The 25,485-nt window shown below is 47.0% G+C and overlaps 1 protein-coding gene across 1 annotated transcript in view; it reads left to right on the top strand.

Annotated features, from left to right (window-relative positions):
* Position 1: 1 nt before the first annotated feature.
* LOC121657812 (collagen alpha-1(XXIII) chain-like) overlaps positions 2–25,485 on the top strand; it is a gene marked incomplete at its 5' end in the record, with an annotated part of 188,572 nt that continues 163,088 nt past the window's right edge. Inside the window, 2 exons of the mRNA XM_042013933.1 lie at positions 2–211; positions 4,005–4,074. Of these exons, the coding sequence (XP_041869867.1) occupies positions 2–211; positions 4,005–4,074 (280 nt within the window). The remainder of the gene's footprint in view (positions 212–4,004; positions 4,075–25,485) is intronic.

Below are 25,485 nucleotides of genomic sequence, written 5' to 3'. Positions count from 1 at the left end.
CGCGGGCAGCGGCGCCGCCGGCGCGGCGGGCACCGCCACCTCCGTGCTGTGCCTGCTGCTCTCGCTCACCGCCGTGGCCGTGTGCCTGCTGCTGGGCGCCAAGACGGCGGAGCTGCAGGGCCGGCTGGCCGCGCTGGAGGAGCGGGGCGCCGCCGGCCACGGGCCGCTGCTGGACGCGCTGCAGCCCCGCGTGGAGCAGCTGTTCCGCGAGGTGAGTGAGAGGCGGCGCGGGCAGCCCCGCAGCACCGGCCGCACCGCGGCGGGGCGACAGGCTCGGGGAAGGCGCTCCGGCCCCGTTCCAGCGCGGGGCTCGCTCCGTGTGCCACCGGCTTCTCCTTCTCTTTGGAAAAACTTTTACCAAACTTCCCCCTTTTTGCTGCCGTTTCCGTGAATCAGGCGTAGGGCGAGGCGTGGCAGAGCCCAGCCTTGTTTAGAAGAGAAAATGCCCCAGGTGAAGGGCCAAAAGTCGAAGGTTTGAGGACATGCGACTTTCCCCCTTATTCTATTCACTGACACAGGTAACCCGAGTACTTAAATAACTATTTATCTTGGGATTTAATGAACCATAATTTCCTTGTTAGAAATTATGAACATGATCCCCGCTATCTGGACTGTGTGCCACAGAGTATTGTGGTTTAGCAGTGCAGAATTGATTTATGGAAGGCAGAGGAGACCCGCCACTAGTTACTTCACTTTTAGTCCTGGGGTTTTCTGAAATTATTCAATAAATATTTCTTTGATGAACAATTTCCCCTACTTGGAGAACTGTTATCCACACTGATGCCCTGCTCGGTGCCTAACTAAACCGAATCTCTGGGAGAAGTTACCCTTATCCCAGGGTTATCTTTTTCCCAATTCTGGTGTTTACTTTTGGGGCTTTTTACATGCAAGGGGGACGTGAAGGGCTCCATCACTCATAGGAAATGCTTGAGGATCCCACAGTTGGTTTGCTGGATTTGTATAAACAGTAGTTCATAAAGTTCAGCAAGATTCAACACGGCTTATGGGGCTGCTGAAGGGCACCCCTAAGTGATCAATTCTGACATCTGGGGAAGGTTTCACACTGGGAATTTAGTAGTGGCCTGACTGGGGTGCAAAACATGCATTAAAATCATGACGAAGCCTAAATCATGTGAAAATGGATTTGTACGTGGAGCTCTGTGAAAGCTCTGGGGCTGTGAGCAGGGATGGAGGCAGTGCCTGGGGGCATGGGGAGACAATTCCTCATGCTGTGTGTTGCTGTTGGAGTTAGGGTGAGGGTATTGCTGGCACCACCACAGCGTGTCCTTTTGCCTGGAAACTTGGTTGCATTGATGTGCCTCGATAAAAGTGAAATGTTAAAATATTTTTGTGAAAACCCTGAATACCAGACCAGGGGGGGTGCCTGTGAGGCATAATCACAGACTCTAGTTAACGTCTTTTCTCCAGGCAGGAATTAGCCTGCTGGTTGTGGCAGTGGTTCTGTTCCAATTACTCCAATAAATATGCTTAGCAATGGGAATGGTTTCTGAGGCACTGCCTAAGATCATGTGCAACCTCTTGCTGAGATTTAGTTAAGTGTGGAAAGCTTGTTTTGTACTGGGAATGCTCGGATGGGGTTTGTACGGGGGAAAATAAAGCAAAACCACATAATTGGGTTTCTAATGGAAGAGTGAGCTTGTTGAAACATTTAGTATGACCAAACTTTTGTCAATACTAAAGCAAATTTTGATTCAAGCAACAAATTTGAGGAATCCGTAGTAGTGATTGCACTATCTATTAACGGTCATTTTAAATGAACCTCAATTTATGGTAAAGTTTCAGAAAGTGTTTCTTGCCCAAACTCTGTTACATAAGACCGCTCGCTTGTCAAGCAACTCCTGCCCTTTCTGTGCTTGAGAGTTTCTGGAGAGCGAGAGAGTATTTCCATCGTCATGAACATCAACTGATGCCTGGGGTCAGTTTTTTTGTTAAATTCTGTGTTGGTCCTCCTTTGAAGTTTACCACAGTATTTCAGAAGTGAAACCAAAGCTCCATACGCTCTCTGTGCATGACCCAGCATCCTTTGTTCTCTGCCACAACCCGAAAGCTTTAGTCCATGTACCAGTCAAGGGGTTTGCTGGCATAATTTATGGCAGAGCCGTGTACAGAGAGCAGCAAACACAGCACCAACACACTGGCTCAGTTCCTTTTAGTACTGTTTAAATGTTTGGCAAGTAAAAGAGGATAGGAAATAATAAAGGAAGGGTAAGTGTGTAACTAAGGTAATGGAAGCCAATTTGGACAGCTAGGATTTCGTTTCTGGCTCTGTGACAGGCATCCGTGTAACTCTGGAGAAATTGCTGATTTGACTGTGGCAGGACCTTGCCCTTCCCTTGGCTTGTCCCATTAGTGGGACGTGCTGTAGGCTCCTGCTTTGATGCCCTCTGAAACATTGCCAACAGCACAGTCCAGACATGGCAGCATCTCCACTTGCTCTGTGTCAAAAGCCCCAACTCCAAGTGTGTAGTTTTCACACTGGAGGGAAAATATTAACGGGAGGATTATAGAAACATCCAGTTGTTGTAAACAAAGCTGGACCGTTTTGTTCACAAAGGATTTATTGTCCGCAGTGTCCAGATTAATCAGTTTCATGACAAGAACAATTCAATGGGAGAACAGAGGACTTGCTCCAGGATTCAGATCTCTGCTGTTGCCACTGATGCCTGCTGAACTAAAAATGTGGGAGAGCTTATTTTCATTTCCTCGAGCATCTTCATCGTCCAAATTACATTAAAAGTAAACAGATGAAACTTGAGCAACTCTGTAACATTTAGACTGCAGGTGGCTGTCAGAAAAATCTCCTTAGATGTTTTTTTGCCACATTTTCTCAAGGAAAGTATATGTTTTGCAGAAGGCAGCTGGATTGTTCTGGTATTTGTACTTCCCTCAGCACAACTTCTTTGTCAGGTGCTATGAAACCGTGTTGGTATTTTCAGGACCCCTTAGTGTCACATCCAAGCAGATAGAAGAGGCATAGAATTTCAACAAGAGATAAAAACTGTTTAATCCTCAGAATAAAAAGAAAATAACCTAATTCACAGGTAGCCTAATTCCTGAATAGTCCACAGTGTTCAAATATTTGAACAGGGACTGGGTCATCAGCTGTATAATGTCAGGTCTTAACACCCTAGACTGAATAAGTACTTTGAATTTTGTCTCTTTGAAATGTAGGGACTCCAGTTATCAGATTACTGGTTTGTCTTTTGGCAAGTACTTTAGGTAGAACAGGGCATTCCTGGAGGACTGAGAGAGTGAAGATTGTGGTGAAGATGAGCTGTTCCCACCCTTGCTGGGCTATCCCAGGCAGGGACTATGCCTGAGCTAATGTAATGTACCTGTCATCAGGCTCATTAACTTGGGCTTGGCAGTGTCCTAAATGCAGGCACGAACAGTCTCGTTGGGTTAGGGAGCAGGCAGAGTGTGCTCACATCTGCCTGCAATATGCCACGTAGACACTGCTCTAGTTTTGTGAATTTTTATCTCTTCTAGTTGTCCCATTGGTGAGTTTTTCACTTTGGAGATGGAAACACTGGGCTTGGCGTAGGCCTGAGGGTGGGTGAGCACTCCAGTCTTGACTGTCCCTCACTTCATGCCTCTCTTAAAGAAACCTCTAATACTCCACAGAGCATGAATTTTAAGCACAAAATCAACCAAATCAGGTCACATCTGAACGTGGGGCTTGTGAAGGAGCACAGGATGAATCCTGCCAATGAAGCTTGGCTCTCAAGGGACTTTGAGATGTGCAGGGGGAGTGTCTGCCTGCTCCATGTGAGGGCTGTAGGCTGCCACGTGCTCAGAAATGTTTAATATTTATGTGCTACTATAGCATGGGGTATTATCCGAGGAGGCTGAACGCCACAGGATGAAACCATTACCTCTCCCTGGAAGGAAGCTGGATGGTTTGGATGTTGGCATGCGTGCACGGTCCGTGTTTAGGTATAATGTACTCTCTAAAGGGCTGTTTTCATTCCCTCTCCGAACAGAAACTTGGTGACGGACTTGCGAAGCTGCGGACGGCGCGAGAGGCCCCGTCAGACTGCGTGTGCCCCCCAGGTAGGTGCCAAGGTACCAGCACAGCCAGCGCCACAGGGGCCGCCTGCTCGCTGCACCCACGCCACTGAGCTCCTCCCCTCCTGTATTTTATGTTCCTTTTTATCAAGGAAAATGTGCTAAGAAGTGTTTTTTCCCAAGCTGAAGCACTCTGTTGTGCTTGAGACTGTCAGCTTCTCTCAGTGCCTTGCTTTGGCCTATTCACAGATCAAGGAGTTTGAGGTTTGGACAAAAGCGATGTTTGGCTATAAGAATAAAAGACTGAAGAACTTGACTGGGTTGTGAGCCCTGGGTGTTGGGCCAAAACAATTTAGAAGTAGTAACAAAATCACTGGGGTTTAATGCAAGTGTGATAATTAAAAGCTGCAGCCTCTCTGCCTTTTCGGAGGGCAGCGACTTCTTTTGCTGTAGGAAAGCTGTCACCGATTGTTTAAATTTCCTCCCAGAGTTTAATGAACTTCTAAAACTGTCAAAACTTCCTGTTCTGCTGTGGAAGTGCATGCTCCTTGGAAACAATAAACAGCTCAGATTAGTTTGTAAAGGAACCTCGTTTATGGAAATGCTCTGTGAAGTGCTCTGCTGTCACACTGAATGGTGCGAGTGACTTTGAGCTGGGGCACTTTGAGCCTTTCTTTTCTTGTTTTCTTTCCTCAAAAGTAGCGAAAGATGGGTGAAAGATGTGCAGTGCTTTGATGCCGGACGATTCACAGGCGTGTTACAAGGACTTCCAAGCAGCAGTGTTCCATTCTAGTTTTAAAGAAAATAAACAAACCATAAATGCTACATGGGGATGGCAGAATAGGCAAAGGGGCAGGGTCGATTTTTCCTGCCACCCTGGATATGAATCCTACCAAAACACACAGTGTTAGTCCATACTCACAGGATGAAAAAAAAAAAATGGACTTTTTTTCGCCATAAGATTATGTTTAATCTCAGAAACATTTCACTAATGATGCTCCTAAATATACTCGCTGCTTTTCCAGCAGAAGGCTCCCTGTGTGCCTCACTGCCTGGTAACAAAACCCACCAGCTGAGAAACAAATACTGCTTATTTTCAGCTCTTTGCAAGGTGGTCAAATCAGATTTCTCTCTTATGATGCCCAGACCCAACAAGTCCACCGACCTCACAGGATTCTGGGACTGCATCTTTCTCTGGTCTGGGTAAACAGGGTGCTATTGGTGTGCTTAAGTGATCAAGAGGCTTTTCCTTTGCGGAAAGCAATTGGGATTGAAGAGGCTTCTTTTGTCCAGGAAAGTCCCAATTCTGTTCCAGGTCACTGGGTTTGCTGGTTGCTGTGTTTGGGAGATGGGGGGAAGAGAGGAAGGGGAAGGTTTTCCCACGTGCTGATGAAATGCTCGCTACAATCATTAGTAACGAATGTCAAAGTAATTGGTGAGCCCAGGGAAGGAGAAGTGATTTCCTGGTGGGTAGGAAATGTCCCATAGGTGGCTGCTCCTGGCCACCACTGCAGGGAGCTGAGCACTGTGCTATGGTGAGGATGTGCTGCTGGACTGTCCTGAAGCCTTTCGGCTGTTTTGGAGCAAATCAAAGACATCTTTAGATGTGTTTCATTTTTTAGCTCGTTCTCCTGAAAAAGGCTGAATTACCTTCTGCTCTGTAGTTAAAGAGCTTGGTCTGGAAACATCTGAGAGCTTGTGGCCCTCACTGGCATATGCTGCTGAGCTATGCCAGGTTGCAAAACAACGGCTCAGCTTCAATTTGCCTCTGCACTGAAAAAGCAGCCCCACTAAAAATTTCCTTGTGTAGGGGATGGGAAGAGGCTGCCAGCCCCTCTCCTGCTTCCCATGGGCAGCTGGTGGGTATTCTGAATACCTGGGCTGGGGGGGCTTTGCCAATAACCCTTCTAAGCTTAAGAATTCCTTCTTACAATTGGATTTAAAGCAAGCTGGAGAGCCGCTGGAGGGCCGAGGATGAGGATGCTCTCTGCATTGTCATGCCAGGGTGGTCCCTCCCTCGGTGCCTCCTTGGGAAAATGGGACTGGCTGCCCTGCAGACCCACCCGTGGCAGGAGCAAACACATGCTCAGAGCTGGCCATGCCAGCTGAGCTTGTCTTAAACAAGCCCTGATTTTTCCTAGAAGTGAGTCAGTTTGGTGTTTGTTTGGATTTGAGGGGGTGGGGGTTGTTTTTAGGGCACTGTTTTGATACAATTGACTTGCTACACATTCAAAGCAGTTTGGAACAAGATGACTACGATCCGCTTAAAAGTTAAATGAGGGTCAAGTTATTCTGACTACAGCGAAATCCTAAATCGCTGCTTGTAAAACACAAAAAAAACCCAAACGCCCTTCCCTCCCAAAAAAGCCCCAACCCAAACTGACCCATTTTGTGCTTTGTGCTCTGCAGGAAGTCACCTATTTGGCTGCAGGGCACAGCTGGGTTGGCTTCTAGAATGGGACCCTCGGGGCTTTCCGCGGCGGCGGGGCCGGCTTGGGGCCGGTGGCCGGCAGAGGGGGCCCGGCCGTTTCGCCAGGGCCACGGCGAGATCGCGATCGTCAGGAGATACCACAGAAGGAATCCTTTAAAATCCTCTAGTCCAACTGCCCTGCAGTAAGCAGGGACATCTCCAGCCAGATCAGGTTTCTCGGAGCCGCATCCAACCCGACCTTGGAAAAAAAAGATAATTTAAAGAATATATTTTTTAAAAGCTTAAAAAGTAACTTTTCTGTCTCTAATGCTAAGCATGCTGCAAGAAGTTGCCTCTGCAGTTGCTCTGAGCATCTGTGTGCTGCTTTGAGTTGACTTGGTTTGCTTTCTTCATTCAACCAAGGCGATGCAGGGGATGATGACAAGAACTTTGTGTCACTTTGAGTCCTTTGTGGTTTGGGCATTTTTGTGGCTGAGGGAGAGGAGAGCATTCTTCAGGGGGGTTGAGGCAGCTGGACTGAGTGTGGGTCAGGCTCGGGAACGCTGTGACAGGCTGGTGACCCCACTCTGGGGACGAGCATGGCCTTTGAGTCCCCTCAGCTATTTGGGATGGGGCAGCAGTGGTTGGATGCTGCGGGCGCTGGGCAGGGCCTGGACAGGCTGTCCCCATATGTTGTCTCGCAGGGAAACAGCAGCTTAATACTTGTATTATTGTCATTCCCTAAGCCAGGCCTGTAATACTTTACAGAGAGGCCCCTCGTCCACTGTGCTCAGTCTCCTTCTCTGTGGGATCCTTACAAAGCCTTTGCTGCAGGATGAAACGCAGCAGGTGCAGGAACACTAGTGTATGTGGCATTTGGGACAGCCTTCAGCTGATGAGCACTGGGAGGTGTGTTGAAGGCAAGACTAAAACTTCACACTGGTGAACAATTTGTTTATCAGTCGTGTGGGATCTGGCTGCCTTCTCATATACATGCTTTTTAAGGATTATTTTTTATTTTTCCCACTCACTTTTTAACAGTCTTTTAAAACCTCAGGTGCAAAAGGTGCTTGTTAAAGGTGGTATTTGCCGTGCCAAAAGTCTTCAAGCTCTGTGAGAACAGGTTCCTTGAGAGCTCAAGGTGCTGGATGCACCATGCTAGAGCCTGAGAGCAAATGTTTCCTTAAATCCAGTAAAAATAGGCTTAAACCAGCCCCAATCCACAGAGCATGCCTTGCCCAGCAGCTGGTCCTTGCTGAATTGTGGACTGAGGGTGTGAAACAGAGCTCCAGCTCTGTTGGCTGCTCTTGCACTGCGTATTTCAACGCATGCATTGTGTTTCCATGTGCCTTTTTATTTGACAGTACCTCTGGAGCCTTAACTCTGAATCTCCTGGCCACTGGGTGATGCATATCCCTGTTCTCATCTTGAATTCACGCTGGGACGGTGTCACATGCTTTTGAACGTATGGATATATTACAAAACAGCATTAAATGTTCAGTGTAGTAATCTGATGTTCCAGCTAATATGTGACAAATATTTCCCAATAATGGCTTGGCAGCAGCAGGAGCACAGTGGTGCTGCAGCCGGCAGGACGACGGATTGCTCCATTTCTCGGCAATTCAAACCATGTGTACTCGGGGAAGCCGAGCATTTCAAACCCTCCCCACCTCTGAAGACTCAGCAGCTCCAGAGGTTCTCTTGCTTAGATTATTTATATAATTTAAATTTTTTAAATTATTATTATTTTAATATTTACCCTACCTTTATACCCGGGGATCAGCATTCTCCAGCTTGCCCTGGAAGGTTGGTGCAGCACTTTTTGTGGTTTCCAGTGACTTGAAATAGCTGCCTGATTTTTACTGGTTGTAAACACTGCCTTCAAGTGTCACTCGCTATGCTATCTGCCTTCTCCCTGTATTGTCTCCCCAGGTAATTAGCACAACAGAATTTCCCTAATTGCTGGAGATCAAGGGGGAGAGGGCTCTGCTGGCTTTGTAGTCCTGACAAACGGCAGATGTTTTCCAGGAGGCCAAATGGGATGCACCCAGCTCTGCTAATGCTGGCTCTTTGTTTTGTGCTGTCCCGTGATAGCAGCTCTGTTATTGCCTCTTCAGGATCTGGGCCGAAGTGGCACATTTTTGAGTCCCTCAGGGTAGTTCAACAGATACTGAAAAATACCAAATATAAACAAGTATTTTTTTTTTTTTTTTAATTAGCAGTGATCTCTGCTTTTCTGAGTTGCTTTGCGTCTACTGAGCTTAAACCTCTGAGGTATTCCTTACGCTCACCTTAAGATACCCTTTTCTGCCTACTGAAGTCATGAAAACTCAGTATTTTTCTGTAATTTCTGTGATTTAGAGTGAGACAAGGAGCTTTACAAAATCTTCAGATTTTAAAATGCCTTCTGAATCCCCCTTTGCCTCAGTTCTCCATACCCTGCCAGTCACTTCCCTTCAGCAGGGTTTGCTTTCTCCATCTGCCTTTGCCCGCGGGAGGCTGGGACGTTGGAATTATGGATTAGTGTAAACAGGATTTTTTTCACTAAACTTACAAATGCAATCAGAATTCTCTCCTGCACAGAAAAGGCTGTGCCAGGATTTTAAAAATGAGCCAGAAGCCAAGCATCTAAATAACGAAGAACAACTGGCTGGGAAGGACTTTGAACAAATGGTGCCATTTAAATGCAGGCACTTACTTTCTGTTTCACGTGTTTTCAAATCTTACCCCTTCAAAAAGCCAATCTGCAGACCTTAGCAACTTTTGGAAAAATGCTCTTTGAGCCTAGAAATGACTGCTGGCTACCTTCCATCAGCTCCTTCCTGGCGACCATTTCCCCAGTCCCTTTTGGATGTTTGTGGAAGGCCCCAAGGACATCTGGAGCTGTGTCTGCACACCACATGTGTAGGAGCTGCCAGTTCCTTCTCCCAGGAGCTACCTGGGATGGGCACAGACACCCTCCATCACCTTACTGGAAGGTGCTGGAAAGCAGCTGCCGCAGAGTGATGGGGCCCCACCTCGTCCTTGGGACCTCGAAGCTCTGGCTTCAGGATTCTTTGTTGACTGAAACCTTTAGGTCAGGGGTTGCTTTCTTGAGTGGTTGCAATAGATGGAAATAAATGGAAGAGTCTTGCTTGGTTTGGCATCTCCTCCCAGCCACGTGTTGTGCACTGCAGGGTGCCAGCCAGCCACGGGGGAGGAGCCCAAAATCCCCCTGGAAAGAGGAATGATTTTTCTGGTGGTCCTGTGGATTGCTGTGTGTCCAGAGGGAGCTGCTGGAGTGGTGGCAGCAGCCAGGTGTGTAAGGGGAGTGTCAGGGGGCTCTGCTCATGATTTTGGCATGCTCTGCACTCCTGCTGAGGAGCTCGTGGTGGTGGTGATGGGAGCAGGAGGCGACAGCCAGGTGTGCAGCAAAGGGGAGGTTTGAATCTGGGAATTTGGGGACTGCTCCCAGAGTTCCCCCCTGTGCTGGCGTGTGAAGGAGGGCACGTCCTCTGTTCCACACCCTCCCAGATCAGCTGCTGTGTCAGCTAGCAGTGACATTTAACGTCCTACTGAGGTGACTTTAAATGCTGGATGTGGTCAGGACTTTCTGAGGCAGGAAATAGCACGGTACCAGTGTTATTCCCAGAGCTGCCAGCGCCTCTGACACAGAGGCAGAGCATGAGCTAAAAGGCAGTCTGGCCTCAAAACCACTGTCGCAGGGAAATGGGCTGGAGGCATCTTCCAGTGAGGCTGAGGCAGGATTCATCCTGGTGGTGTTTGGTGCAGCCCCAGCATTTGAACACGGAGGCCTGTAGCAGTACACCAGGAAACAGCCCATCCCAGCAGCATTTGCCTTTAGACCACTTCAGCAAAAATTAATTAAAACTGGTGACATCAATAAGAGAAGGCTTTGAAAATTTATTTTTTCTAAGTCTGCCAAAGTTATTTTGAGTGTAATGAGAACTACAAAAATAAACCTGATGACCATGTCCTCTGCAAGAGGCTCTGTGTAACTTTATCTTTGTCTCGACATATGAAGTCATTTATCCAGGCACAGATATTTTTTGCTGCCAACCCGTTCAGTGCTGCCTTTCCAGAGAGGAGGCTCTGGAGCAGGTTGGTTCAGTACTCATGGACTGACTCACCTGGGAAGTTCCTGTGACTTTCCAGTTGTTTTCCTCCTCTTTCTTGTTCAAATGATGGATCAACATCACCCAAGCGAGCAGTGACTTGGCTGTGCAGAGCTGATTACTGAAAATAGACAGTGCTGGCATGGTATCTACTGGACTTCCATGTACCTCATCGAGCCAGTAGTGCTGTCGTCTCCTGTCCACCCTGTGTGTAACAGGGTGGGAATGTGTCTTACCCCAGCAGGCTTTAGGTTGAGCTTATCAGTCATGCAGTGTTGATAGAAGCAGGTTTTAGCACAGAAATGATTTTGGGACAGTGAGCTACCACTGATGTACTCCTGAAGCAAGAGCCACCTTATTTCTCTGGTACAAGAAGCTCCAGACTGACATTTCCTGACTTGCACTGCACAAATACACTCTGCACAGGAAGCCCCATCACCTGTGCCTGAGGCTGGGAGCGTGTAGGTGACAGCAACCAAAACTAAACCTGAGCAGAGAGGCCGTATAACTGTTTTTAATCTGCTCTGGCTGCACTGGGTGGGTGCCACATCATTTACCAACAGGTACCATTAATTAACCTTCCCTCTGGCCTCTTGCAGGGAGTGCCAGCCCAGACAAAGGCTGGACAAATAGCCCCATCTGCCCCCCCAGCTTCTTGCCACGGCTTCCCATTTGAGAAATCCTAGGCTATCTGTAAACCTGGTGTTATCTCCTGATTTCCATGACTAGAAACATTGCTTTTCACCCGGTGCTGTTTGTTTGCTCCTATTTTGTTGCTCTAACACACGATCATTTGTTTGACTCTGTAGGGCTGCAGGGACAGTAGGTGTAGTGCCCTTTAAAGGATCCAAATATAACTCCATCACTCCTGACGCTCCAGTAAAGGCTGGAACAGGGAATGGCTGAGTGGTACTTAGTTGCCAGCTGGGGTCAAAACATGAGAAAAGCTATCAGTAGCTTTTTTTGGTTATTTTACAGATTTCTGGGAAAGACAGTCCCTTTCAACACTTGTTAAATAGAGTTTGCCTAAAGGAAAGTGTTCTGAGCTCCAGCCCCTGAGCAGTGGTGCCTTTGCATTGCAAATTTGCTCCTGCTTTGACCACCACATTTTCACGGGAGGGAGGAAGGTGAACTGGAGAGCAATACCCATAGTTGGCCATAGCTAAGAGTCATAACAGGTTTTTAACCAAGTAATTATGTTGCAACAGTTGTTCAGTGAGAAGCCTGGCTTGCCTGGATTACAGAGATGAGGGTGTGAATCCAAATACCAGCCACAAGCGTGGATTGCTTACCCTTCCACTACCACCCAAACCAACACAAGCCCAGCACTCATCATGCCAGCTGGGATCATATTTAAGACTCCAGGTGTTATTTCAGATGTAAAAGCAGAGAAAGATCAGGAAACATTTGTCTGTTATTTTTATTGCAGTAGTTGTCTGTCTGGATCAGCAGTGAAATTATTTATCAAGTCTGATACGCAGAGCACCCAGACCTTGCTCCAAGGGAAGGTGGTGTGACACCAGCAGGTTTGTCCCCCATGTGCTAAGGGAGAGGCAGTTCTCACACTGTGTGATGGAGTGCTCCTGCACCTCGTTTCTCATGAAGCCAAGCTGGTTGTAGAAAATCACTGAACAGCTATTTTAAAAGCAGCCAGTGCGAAGAATTTGGCCACAGGTTTGTCCGCCCATGGTTGTGAGGAGTCTGCAAACAGCATGGCTGCAGTGGTGTCCCTGGGGGCCCTTGGCCTGGGAGCGCTGGGTGGGGTGGCAGGGATGAATGCAGTGGCTGTACCTGGCTGGAGTTGGTGCTGGGTGTGCAGGAACCATCGAATGAACTTACCACACCCTGGCACAAGGTACACCAGTGTGAGTGACAGGTCCTCGTGGTGACACACTGCAAGGAGGAGCAGCAGGAGGAGACAGATTCAGTTGCTCATCTCTCTTCGTTGCACCTGTCCTGCCACGATAAACTAGACTGTAAAAAGGCTGGATTTCTTTCTGCTTTTCTACATCAGACCCAGGAGGCAACAATTCTTGTCACTTCCCAACATGATTCCAGGGTAATCCCACCCAGCATCTGGCCCAGGGGGAGGTGATGGTCTCTGCAGGCTGTGCTGTCCCACCCCAGCGTGGTCTGGTGCGTATGAGCACTGGGGTTAATGCCGCTTTACAGGATGCACTCACGTGGTTAATGACCTAATTAAGCCTCCACCTGTTCTTTGTTGTCACCATCAGTCTCTGTTTTATCATGTGGCAGAAGAGGTGCTGGTGCCAAGATGCCCCCGAACACCGGGCTCTGGCAGCCTGTGCAGCACAATGTGTGTCTTGGGTTTCATCCCTGCGGCAGATGGAGCGAGCTCACGGCCTTGTGTAGGAGCAGGGCACGGAGCTGCTGGAAATGCAGGGAACGACAGGTCCCCAGTGTCCCCCTGTCCCCCCCAGCACGTGCTTGTTTGCTTTTTAAAATGTGACCATGTGGGGCAAGAAGGAGAAAAAGCTGCATGTGCAGGAGGAATTGAGCATAGCCAGAGGACTGACAGAAGGGGGCTCTGGAGAGCCCATCACTGCCTTGAATGCTGATTTGGTGGCAGGAATCCACATTTTTTTTCTACTAATTTGAGTTGGGGATGTGTTTGTGAAAGACCTCACATTCATCTTGTATGCCGTACAGAATCTTGGTTGGGGTAGGGATGTGGGGCTATGTTGGTTGCGTTTGAAGCTGTTCATGTTTCTGGCTCACTTTTAAATTGGGTCTATTTATGTAATTACATATTGAAGGCATTAGGAGAACTTGGCTTCTGCTGAATGGGGGTTGCCCTTGATGGGTTATTTTTTCACAATGATTGCAGTCATGGCAAGACATGTAGGCCAAGAAAAGCCAGTCTTTACCTGGGGCTGGCTGTGTGACACAAATTACTTTTTAACCCACCTGAGCAACAGTATGGCAAGAGCCACTGACTTTGGGACTTTGTTCATCTGAAGGTTCCGTTCAGTGCAAGTTTACTGGGACCATTTATGTCAAGACAACTCCAGCGGTGAACTTGGCTCCAGCCCATGTGTGATGGTTCCTGTACATTGCAAGAAATCCCACGTTTCTTCCTTTGCTTCTGGCTATCAGTGGCACAACTGTGGATGTTGGCTGTGCAAGCAACAGATAGAGGCCATTTGCCCCTGGGTGGACCTATTAAATTCTGTGCACCACATAACAATTTTATCCTTCATGTCCCAGGCTCTTGGGTGGCTTCCCAGCAAGTGTGACATGATGGAGAGAGAAGTATTCACAAAGAAAAACTAAATAGGTTCGATGATGTTCCCGACCATCTGTGTTTTTGTGGTCAGACTTCTAAAAAAATACTGGTAGAGATGAGATCTGTCAGTGCAGTACATCTGGAAATGTTTCTGGCTCGAGTTTGTCTGGGTTTTCTCCCCATTTTGTGCTGTCTCTGAGCTGTCCCCGTTCGTGCTATTCCGGTGCACTCTGTGCAGGAGGATCGAGCAGGTTTGTGCTGCTTCACTGCTCAGAGAGATTGAAGAACTTGGAGGAGATGTTGAACAGATTTTTCTTTTTCTTTTTTTTCTTTTTCCCCAGCAGATCTGTCTGGAGGATGAGAACAGTTGGTATTGATATGATCTGCTTCATATTTTGGGAAGCCTTGGCAGTAACTACCACCAAATAATGATGCTTCTGGGGCCCTATTGTGCAAACATTTAAATATGTTCAACCGTGTTGCGCAGAAACCCTGTCAAGAGACTAACACGCCATCCCAGAGGGACTCGAGGGCATGGCTGATGGCAAAAATGGGCCCTGATAGGGAATTGGGAATGTATGTTCCCATTTCTTAGAAGAAATCCTGGCTTTTTGGCTACTGGCAGCTGCTGTTAGCTTGCCTGAAGGCTGCTGGTTATTTGTTGGAGGTGGATTAGATGGGGAGCACACTGTTGCCAGAGGATTGGCTACTGTTGGTGTGGGCAATACTGCTCATCTGTGCCATGCATGCAGGGACTTCTCATGTTCATTTGCTTCTTTCAATTTTTCTCCTAAACTTTGCATCCTAAACCACAGCTTGTCCAGCCTGTGCACCTCATTACTGGGGTGAGCACTGTGTGTGGGTCTGCCACATCCCTCATCCTGGGCAGGGAGTGTGAGGGGAAGACAGTGATGGTCTGAACCTGGCCAGAAGCTGCACATGCTTTTCTTTTCTGTTGCATTTTCTGTTTCTTTTTTTTTTTTTTTTTTTTTTTTAATCTATCCATTTTGTAGATCAGGACTGTATAAAAGTGTTTTATTTTAGTTCCAAAGATATGGTTAAATTCCCCAAGAAGTGCTGTTCAACTCCACTTGGGAGCTTATGCAGACCAGTTGACTTTACTTTTGGTAAAAGCACTATATTTGAGCTCCTTGAGGGTTGCTTTTATGCGACTTTAGCCAGACTTTAAGGAGCTCTGCTTTTCATGGTGACAAGGTTCCCAGTCTTGAAACTATTTCTTCACACAGACATGAGGTCAGAGTGCATCGGTGCCTCGCAGCATCCCCGGTGCTCGGCCGTGCCCCGGTGCTGGAGATGATCACACACACGAGGTCTGCACTGTGTGGAGGAACAGCAGCACAGCCATCCCCCTGGTTTGGTTCCCTTTGGTTATAGCGACACAAAGACACATTCAGGCCTTTGATAAAAGCCAGGCTTGGCTGCTTTTACACACACACACAAACAAAACAAAACAGAAAAACAGCAGAGGAGGGGAGGCTGTGTTTTGTTAAAGTGCGGACTTGGGATTTAGCAAGAAAAGAAAACTCAAAACCCCACTTTTTAAATTAACAAGGGAGTCTGAAGTTGGAAGCACCCTTCTCCATCCCTCCCAGCCTATTAGGTCAGTGGACATTTCCAACCCCCTCCCTGGGAACATCCTCTTCCTCTTCACCCCTATGGTAGTGTTTATAAGGAAGAAGGAGTTTTATAGAAATACATCTCTCTCTCTCTCTCTGTGTCTCTCTTTCTATATATATTCACATGTGTATGTGTATATATATCCCTTCCCCTATATAATCCCATATATATTTATATTTAGTGCTTGTTAAGTGGCAAAGCAAAATGCAATCAACACCAGCAAGTGACAAACACATTCCTTCTCCTGGTAACTAAATGCCCACTCTCTTTTACTGGGGTTTATTCTGGGCTTTGCTGATTGCACGTTTTAGCTCCTCTTTGCTTCAGACTGGTGCTGACTGGTGGCTCAGTGCAGAGAGCTCACACCCAGGGGATTCCACTGGTGGGATTGGGTGAAATTAGATGGCTTCATCCTGGTTTGGTTTAAGATGGTAATTATGTGTTGCTTGAACCCAACAGTCTGTTGAACTGTATTGCTTTAAAATTGATTTAATACCTCTTTTTAGAAGTTTTGCCTGCTGTATCTGGGGGTCCCTTACAGCTGTTCTACTGCTGTGTGTCTATATTCCATTACTACCCTGAATTCCAGCCCCTAGACAGAGTGAATTCACTGCTGGCAGGAATTCCCCTGTGCAGAGACACCGTAACAAACTGGCAATGTCAAACCTTGCACTGATGCCCTGAGGAGTGTGGCCTTTGCCACCAAATGCTGAAAATGTTCCCTTTTCCCTGGGTATAAAACTGTGCATTGAAGGCAGAGGGAACACACACATTGAAGTTGCGTCACTTAAGATGTGACAGCTCATCTCAGAGAGTGCTGAGGCCCTGGCACAGGTTGCCCAGAGAGGCTGTGGCTGCCCCATCCCTGGAAGTGTTCAAGGCCAGGTTGGACCAGGCTTGGAGCCACCTGGGATAGTGGAAGGTGTCCCTGCCCATGGCAGGAGTGAGATGAGCTTTAAGGTCCCTTCCAGCCCAAACCATTCTGTAATTCTACAAAAACTCTTCTTTGCTGAGTTCCCTGAGGGAGGTTGTTCATGGCACTGCATCTCTGAGAGGCAGAAACCATAACAATGAACCTGTATTGGCAGATCCTTCCCTCAGCCACATCCCCTCTGCCGCCAGGAATGACCCCAAAACTGGCCTCTGCCCTGCTGCCTGAGGAGCCAGGAAGGATACCAGGAACATCTCTCCCTGTTCTGAGTATCTTAGGGAGGGGAACAGAAAAGGCAATGGGCTTGTTCATCTCTTCCTGCTGAGGGGAGCACTGCTTGGTTCGTGCTCTCTGTCCTTACAGACACAGCCTGGGCAGAATCAGGGCTGCCAGGTGCCTTCCTGGTAACTGGGCTCAGCTGCTGCTCCTGGTGCACCACTCACCACAGGTGTGTCTGCGGGGCTCCTCCCCTTCAATAAAGCCTGGGTCAGGGACTGGGCTGCAGTTTTTTGCTGAGCCCTTGTGGAGTGTCTTAGTAGCAAGAATGGGGCTCCAGGCCGGTGGGATACAGCTCTGTGCTCTCTGTGGCTGAGGTGAGTCTTGTGCTCTTCACTCTTTCTCAGTTCTCTGTAAGCTGCAGCAAAGAGACAATTTGGAAGTGTGTGTCTATTCTGGTGTGAGCTGGGATTGCTGGTCAGCCTGGGGATGAGAGTTATGTGCAGGTGACTTGAAAATATCAGCATCCCCTTGCCTTTTGAGCTGCAGGGCAGGAATTAAGATGTACTGGAGTGAAGCAGACATGCAGAGGTGTGTGTATATTTACGCACGTGTGTGAGGGAGAGCTCGTAAGGCCTGTGTGGGGGTGGCTGCTGAGGAAGCCTGGCTGCCCTCTTGAGAAGTCCTTTATGATTTTGTTGTTGGAGATGTGGGGCTGTAGCAGAACTCTCTGTGCAGCCTTTGTTGGAGGAGGTGGTATAATGCTCTAGTGGGGCTTTTTGTCTGACCACAGGTACAAGTGTGTTATTTTGAAGTTGGTTTTAACTCATCTGCCCTGGAACTGGATGTCTGCTTGACTGTGCTATAACTGGTAAATGTGGGGAATGTCAAACAAACGTGCAACTTAAGGAGAAATCCTGTGCAGAAGGGTGAAATGGCCTAGCTTCAAGATGTTAAACCACAGGATGCTTCTGAGGGGTTCTCATCTTTCTGGCTGTTGTTTTTAGTGCTTTTTTTTCTTTTTTTTTTTTTATAAAGTACTGCTTTTATGTACAGGCTGTGCAGCTATTCCAGTGCAATTGAGGCTTGGTGGGGAGAAGGGGCTGAACCTGGTTGCTGGCCCTGGTCAGACACCAGCATGGTGTTGTGTGAGAATGGCAGGTGACATACCGGGATGTAATCCTGAAAAGGTGACTCCTGGAGATGAAAAGATCCAGCAGGCAGTGGGGGAAGGTTAGAGATGACACTAATTGGCTTCTGCCTGTAGGAGTCTTTCCAGCCCAATTCTGTGACTGCACTATTGTCTTTAGCGCTTTTTTCCCTGTGGTGTGTGTTTGTTTTTTTATTTTTGTGGAATGCCTGTATTGGGGCAGGGTGGAGGCAGACCTTTATGGATGAAGGAAACATATTCTTGGGTAGGTGTTACAGAATGCAAAGAGGGAGGAACCCCAAAATTCCTCCAAGCAAGCCCTGATTTGAAGAGGTATCTTGCCCTGTTCTGGCAAGAACATCACTGCTGGTGGTTCTGCTGCTCCGAGAAGCATGAGCTGGTGGCTTTTGGTGGGGCTGGGGGATGCTGAGGTCACTGCTGATGGGCCCCAGCTTTTGTAGGGTTGGTGCCAAATTCTGCTTTTAGACCTTAGTGCTTGGTAGAATTTAGCAATAGCCTGGCTTGATGTGAAATAGGGCCCCGGGTTTGAGCCATTCATCTCTGCTGCTTGGGGCTGTGCCCTTGCCAAGGAGTCACCAACAGCTTGGGGATTGAGGCCAGCTGAGATAGGACCTTCAGCTGGGAGGCAGAGGGGGATCCCCTCTCATCAAGGCCACTTGCTGAAGCTGTTTCCACTCAAATTAGGACATCCCTGATAGCACCTGGGATGCTGAGTAATAACGCCTGTTACAGGCAATTTGTCCTTATCTGATAGCCTGAAGTGCAAAAGCTGGAAGATGGAAGATGAAGGGACAGAGGCTTAGCCCAGGACCAGAGGGTTTGATTTCCCTCTCCTGGCTGCCAGCATTTTGATGGGGAGCCAGGAATGCTGTGGGCTGTGAAATGTTTTTGTTTTGCTTCGTCGGGTTTGTGCAGCCAAGTCCTAATCGAGGCTGTCGTTTCCAGAGAGGGGAAATGGGAGGTCTCTGTTTGGAACACCTCTGTGGGACTGTTGTAGGGGAAGGGTCCTTCCTGGCAGTTTTAAGAGAGTGAAACTTTACTTGATGTTTGAGGGGGTTTTTGTTGTTGTTTTCTGGTTTGGTTTGGCTTTGTTTTCCTTCTTAAAAAGTTTTTTTAAGCAACACTAAATTGCTGTTTAGAGCCGAAGTGGTATGAAATAGGACTGAACTGATGCTTTCCAGTGCCAAGCATCACACACAGCTCTGATCAGATGGAGAGCTGCAGCCACAACTTGTTCTTTTCAGCTCAGCCAGGTAAAAACACATCAGTGATTAACATGACCCACTGTCTGCTTCTTTCTTAGGGATCAGCCTAGCATGTGAACATCACTAATGTGTTATTATTTAAGTCTCTAATTTCTGTTCACATGCAGTTCTCCAGCTCTCATCTGTGAATAATTCATCTGAAATTTGGAATAGCAAACTGACTTTATTTGTTTGCAGATATTCTTGGAGGAGCCCTCCTTGGTTTGCTTGTCTTCCTTACCAGTTTATGTATCTTGACATGTCATTTCCTTCATGGTCTTCCCCCCTCCCAAAATGATTTGCATATGAATAATTAAAAACAGAAGGAGACAAATCACCATCATCAATGTCTTTCACATTGGGTTAGACACGATTTTTGGGGAAAGATAACTGATGTAGCTGTAATTCAAACATCACAAACAGCCTATCTGTGCATGAAAGGGAACTTGCTCCTCTCAGCTCCTGCCTCTCTCCCATCTCAACCTCTCTTGCTGAATGCTCTGCTGCCCTTTCTTGCATCCTCTCTCAAAAGAGCAGGAGAGAGCCTTAACAATTAAATTAGACAGGAATACATAATTTTGCAGCAGGTTACTTAAGGACCTTGATTTAGTCATCAAGCCCATCCTCCTCCCACAAGCTTCAGTGCAGCCCCTGCTTGCTTACACTTACCCTACACTGCGAGTGAATCCCTGGTCTCTGCTGTATGCAACAAGACAGATGTGATTTTAAGGTAGCTCTTAAAAGGAATGTAACTTTAAATCCCTGGGTTGCAGTCAGTTCTAGTTTTTGTTGGTCAGTATTATTTTGGTTATTGTTACCAGATTTCTTTTTTCTTTATGATGATTGAAAGATTTTTGTTAGGACACAGATATTTTTACTAGGCTTGTGTATGCATTGATTTGCCCAATGTTGCAAACAGGTTATCCAGAAGATGATCTTATTTCCTGCAGGTGGTTTAACTGTAGATTCTGTAGTGTTGTGGTACCACTCCTTAAATAGATTGACCATTCAGTTTCAGTTCTGCCAAAATTATTTCCTCCTTACTCTGGTTCACATTATCAAATAGCAAAGCCATTAGTTCTAGTTCTTGGTAAGAATGCTGCTGTCCAAATTTGGCCTCCACTGAGGCTGAGTGAAACTTGTGATTATTTACTCAGCCTGAGGCAAAGTACCTGGAAAACGAGATACAGGATTGGATTGAACAAGTCCCATCAGTAAGAGATTTGTGTACTCCTTAAATGATTTCATTTTTTTTAACTACAGCAATGTGTGCTGGAGAGCTTGGAAGGTGGTGCCCACAGAGACAAAGACAAGGCAGCCTGTGAATCCTCTTTAAGAAGCTGCAGTGGTGCTGGCTGTCACTGGTTGCCCTTGTGGGGGGCTGGAGGGCATCTGCTGTGTCCCTTCTAGTGTGGAGACAGCAATGATTTGCTTTTCAGGAGGAAATAAATTGATTGCACTGACATGAGGAAACTTTTCTTGAGCTTGAGTTCATCACTGCCCTACTCCTGCTTCGTACAAGCACACCCAAAATGAACAATGGTCCTGTGGGAGCCCAGCCTGCTCTTGTGCTCTGGGTTTTTCTGGCCTTGAAGGTCACTGAGTCACATCACTGGAGCAGAGGTGCTGCTGGTGTGACCTAACATTGCACCTCCTCTGTAGCTCATAGAAGAGCCTGTGGAAACTGTGAGCCTGCTGGGATCTAAGGTGTCCCTTTGACTGATTTGTTTATTTTAAAAAACCCAAATGTACTACCCATGAAACAGCCCCCTCCCCCAATTCCACACTCATGAGTATTCACTTTCTTTGGCTCTGAGTGCATTATTCTGATGCTGTCAGCATCCTTGTGCAAGTCTGCAGGCTCCAGTGCCGATCTGCAAAACGTGGGTGGGAACCTGCTGCACTGAACAGCTGAACTTGTTTCTTTTGCATGGCAATAGCTCTGATCTAAAATTGTTAGTGGGAGTTCAAGAGACACAGTCCCAGTGATCCAAGAGTGAATAACACAGATGCAGTTCTTCAGCTCACATCAGACACTCAGACACCAGAATTTTTGCAGGTGTTCACCTCCTGAATCCAAATTTCTCACCCAGCAAAGCCAAAGGTGTGTGCTGGTGGCAGATTTGGTGGCACTGTGTGTTGTGCTGAGGGATGCTCGAGGTGTTGCTGCAGATGGGGCAGAGGAAGAAATCTGGGGTGGGAAGGGGGCAAAGTTGCTAAAAGAGATTAAAAACTGGCTAGATCCTGGTGATCGTAACAGTACATGAAATACTGGCTCACACTGAACAAGGAGATAGTCTTGACATAATTCAGCAAAACATGGCTCTTAAAAATGTGTGGCTCATCTTTAGATTTATTCTTAATACTCTAAATAATCTCCAGCTTTGACATTTTAATTGTACAGCGCAGATGTGAAAGCTTTCCACCGGGTCCTGGCAGAAATCCCAGCAAACTGCTTCAACTAGAAGAGTTGAAAAGGGAGAAAAAAAATGTTTCTTGCACTTGTAAACCCTATTGTTTCAGAATTTATCAGGTAGTGTTGACTTCTCCAGGCTTTATAAAGAGCAGAATAAAAGTATTTCAAGTGATGGTGTGAAGGCGATGTGATGAAGGCACTTCTTGAATGTGAAGTTGTGTATTTGGTGCTGAGGAAATAGGAAGTTTTTGACATTTGTTTGGTTTTTGTAAGATCAGAGGGAGGCAGAGATCCAGTCGTTGGTGCTCAGTTCTGGCCTAGATGTCAAGGGTTTAGCACTGCTGCTTTGAATTTTAGTCTTTCTTGCAGGGGACAGACTTTTTCTATCTGTTTAGCAAGTAATACTGGACCTGATTCCTGTTGTATCCACTCTGCTGCCAGGAAAGATAGGAAATATTCATAAAATCTACAGAATATGCATAAAATCAATTATGTAGGGATTGGGGATTCTTTTGAGTCTGTCTGCTGTAATGGACAAGCTCCTTGAGAGGGGCCAGTACGGCTCCAGAGCTCCTCTTCTTGTGTCTGGAGCATGTCTGGGGAGGTGGAGGGAGCTCCTGCGGCTGCTTCTTCCCTTAAAGCAGTGTCCTGACCCTGTGTGTGCATGGTGAGGCCCTCCCCTGCCAGAGGCCTCTGCTTTGGGAGATGAAAATGGAGTTTTAATGCAATGCATGGATTGGTTTTGCCAGTTTCTGTGCTGGATCCTTTTGGCATTGAAGACTGGTGGGATGGAGGGGGCAGATGGTCACATCTGACAGCCACATATTGGCTGATCTGTGACACCTTTGGGGTCAGTGGTCAATGACTTGGTGTGCAGAGCAGGGGAGGGCTGTGGTACTGGTGGAAGCAGCTGTGTCAGCCCAGCACCCATAACCTGCATCTCCCAGCTTTCCTCTGCTCATGGGAGGTCAGCCCTGTCCCTTTGCTCCTCTTGTACCCCCTCCTGGGTGCTGGGGTAAAAGCAGAGCCTGCCTCCACCCCCCAAAGTGCTCATTAATATCAGCTCAGTTGTGATTACAGGAGCGTGGGGATGGCCTTCCCTGTCTGCTGAGGGGAAGCTTGTGTTGGGCTGAGCCCAGCAAGACTTTGCCTGGAGTGTGATGTCTTTTAAGTGCTGGGTCAAATCAGTTCAGTGGCTCCTGGGGGAATTGTAGGCATCCACAGACTGAGCCTTTGTTGTCCAAGTATCTCCCCTGTCCCAGTGGAAAACCATTACAGACAGATAGAGAACATGGAACCCTTGCAACTGGGCTCAAAGAGGATCCAAACTTCACCCAGACATCTTCCCCTTATCACACAGAGTTTGAACTGATGAATTAATTGAGTTTGCAGAAGAGGGATGGGTGAGCACAGAGGGGCTGTAAATTAAATTCCCACGTGAGAATGTGAATGCTGGAATAAACTGGCAGGGAGGATTGGTGCACACATGGCCACTGCTGTAGGTGAGGGGGTCTGGAGCTCGTGAGGGCTCAATTACTGAAGCAAAGAAACACTGCTGGGAGTACAGGGCTGTTGTAGCAGGGAAGAGACAACGGGGATAAATCTGAGCCATCAGATCTCCAGTGGCATGGCCAGCCTGCTCATGATGGTTCTCCACTGTTGTTCTGGCACACTGGAGCTCATCACATCCCTTTCAGGGGGCTGCACTTGGACCAGCAGCACTATTTATGGAGGCAGAAGCACCAGCACTGCCCTTTGGCTTGTCTGTCTCTGCTCTATACCATGTGGTTTGCCTTTGATGCCAGTAAAATATTTTTCTAAAATTTGGTGGGTTTTTTGTGGCTGCTGGGCTCTTCCACAAAGTTCCAACATCTGAAATTACAGCAAGGCATCTCTGGAGCTTTGCTGATGTCTCAGAATTTCATTAGCTTGGAATTGCTGTTAGTACACTAATTATATTTCCCCTACCCTTTATTTTTTTTCTTTTTGCCTGCAGGAAAACGTATGGTTTTTACAAACACTGTTTGTTATTTAGCTCTGGCTTCACAGAATGCCTGTGAAGATTAGTCTCCATGAGAATCAATTGCAGATAATTTTCATTGCAAACAGGATCCTGCAGCACATACATGTGCAGCTGGGTTGGCTTCTCCTTGGAGCATATGTAATGGTTTCTAGATGGAAAGGAAAGTCTGAGATGAAATAGATCATGACATGACATTTTGAAAGTTTATGAAACAATAAAACACAATAATCATGGTTAAAATTTGATAAATGTGTGGTGGTGTTTTTCTAGCACAGAATACAGTTCTGCAATAAACTCTAATTAATACAGTCTGTGGTAAACAGATTAATTCCTGTTAAAATCAAACTTTCCATGCCCTGAACTGAGACAAGCATGCATTTTAGCAGCCAGTGTCTAAACCAGGGAGTAAAAATATTTCTGTTCTTTTTTTTTTAATTGTTGTTATATTCATTGTATGCCTTGAGCAAGACCAAAAAAAAAAAAAAAAAGCAGCTCTGAAACTGCCCTGGGTGACATTGGGCTCTGGCTGTGTGTGCACAAACCCATCTCCCTTGCTGTGAGACTCTTACAACTTCATGTCTGCCTATGCTGGATTGTGTGGGTTTATTTTTTTCAGGGAAGAAGTGATTTCTTTACCAGTTTGGATACATTTTCCCCAATGGGCACAATTTCCCTTTTTCACTGGGCTGAAGGTATGTGGCTGTGGGAAGGGGCACAAACGTCCTCAGAAAGCACCACCCCGAATGGGGAAGTGCTGGAATACTTTGAACTGAATTTAATGTTGACTTCGGCTGGGAAGATGCATTCTTGCTTTCGTTAGAATTAATTAACTTGGTGAGTCATCCTCCGCTAAGTCAGGATTTGGGCATCTGAGATGCACTGTCAGTCTGTGGTGGTGCCTGTATGAGGGACCCATGTTTTGGGAGCAGGAGAACCTTTGCCTTCCCAGGTCTGAATTTCCAAGGCTACTTGTGAATCAACATAATGATTCCTGGATGATTACATCTAAAATTGCTGTTGTATCAAGCTTTTAATTCCTTGAAAAGCAGAAAATGGCCTAAGTTTTTCCATTTTGATAAAACATACTTCATCCTTGCTGCAGAGAATCTGCACTGAAAATGCACCTTTTCACCTCTGTCCAGCTGTGGTTTTCCTAATGTGTTTCTGAAACAGACCTGACTGCCAAGGAAAACATCAACTATTACACTTGCTGGGAAGAGGGGATTAAATTCTGCTTCCTGGTGGTTGGATTTCACACAGGTAGTTTAGGCCTAATAAAATTTCATTCTGGTGTTTACAAAAAAGGAGGGATTTTTATATTGGCACTGACTTGTGGCTTGGAGAGTGTGTACTTTGGCTCTGTTCATGTGGATTCTGTTTCACTGGAGACGGGATGCCCAACCTCCTGCACCACCAGCACAAGAAACCTCTCAAAGCCTCTTGTGCAGCTGCTGCTCTGGTCTCCGGAGAGGATGTGCTGCTGAGAAATTCATCAGCAGTGTTGCTTTTTAAAAGTAAAAAGATTATTAAATTCACTGAGGTGACTTTAAAACCTGGCAGAATTAGGGTATATTTATCTAAGTTTTATGCTCTCACAGTTTTATTGTGATTATTGAAAGCAGCAATAGCAAATTGTGGTGCATCTTCCATGTGGCAGCAGTGCCTGGAGTGTAACTCTTGGAAAAATCCAGACCAGACAGAAGAGTTGGGCATGATGGGGTCTTTCCCCCAGTTCAGCAACTTAAGTGGAGCTGAATAATGCCCTGGCTCATGGGGCTGTGGGCACAGCAGCAGTGGCTGCTCACCCTCAGCCAGGAGCCCCAGCAGCCTGAGGGGCAGCTGATGCCTGTGGTGGAGAGCCAAAGGCAGGAGCCCTGCTGGGAGCAGGGATTGGAAATAACAATTTAAATGAATGTTCCTGTGAAGTTCAGCTTACTGAGCTGGCTCTGGGCTGTCTCTGCTCCACAGGCTTAATTATTAAGTTGTCCCGAGAGCATGGGATTTGCTGCAGAGGAATTCCGGGTAGCTGTGGGGTTAAAGAGGAG

Source organism: Corvus kubaryi, unplaced genomic scaffold (genome assembly GCF_017639235.1).
Source record: "Corvus kubaryi isolate FWS band 111438036 unplaced genomic scaffold, C.kubaryi_AGA036_p1.0 split1-37374, whole genome shotgun sequence".
NCBI lineage: Eukaryota > Metazoa > Chordata > Aves > Passeriformes > Corvidae > Corvus > Corvus kubaryi.
This window is presented reverse-complemented; position numbering and strand designations above follow the sequence as displayed.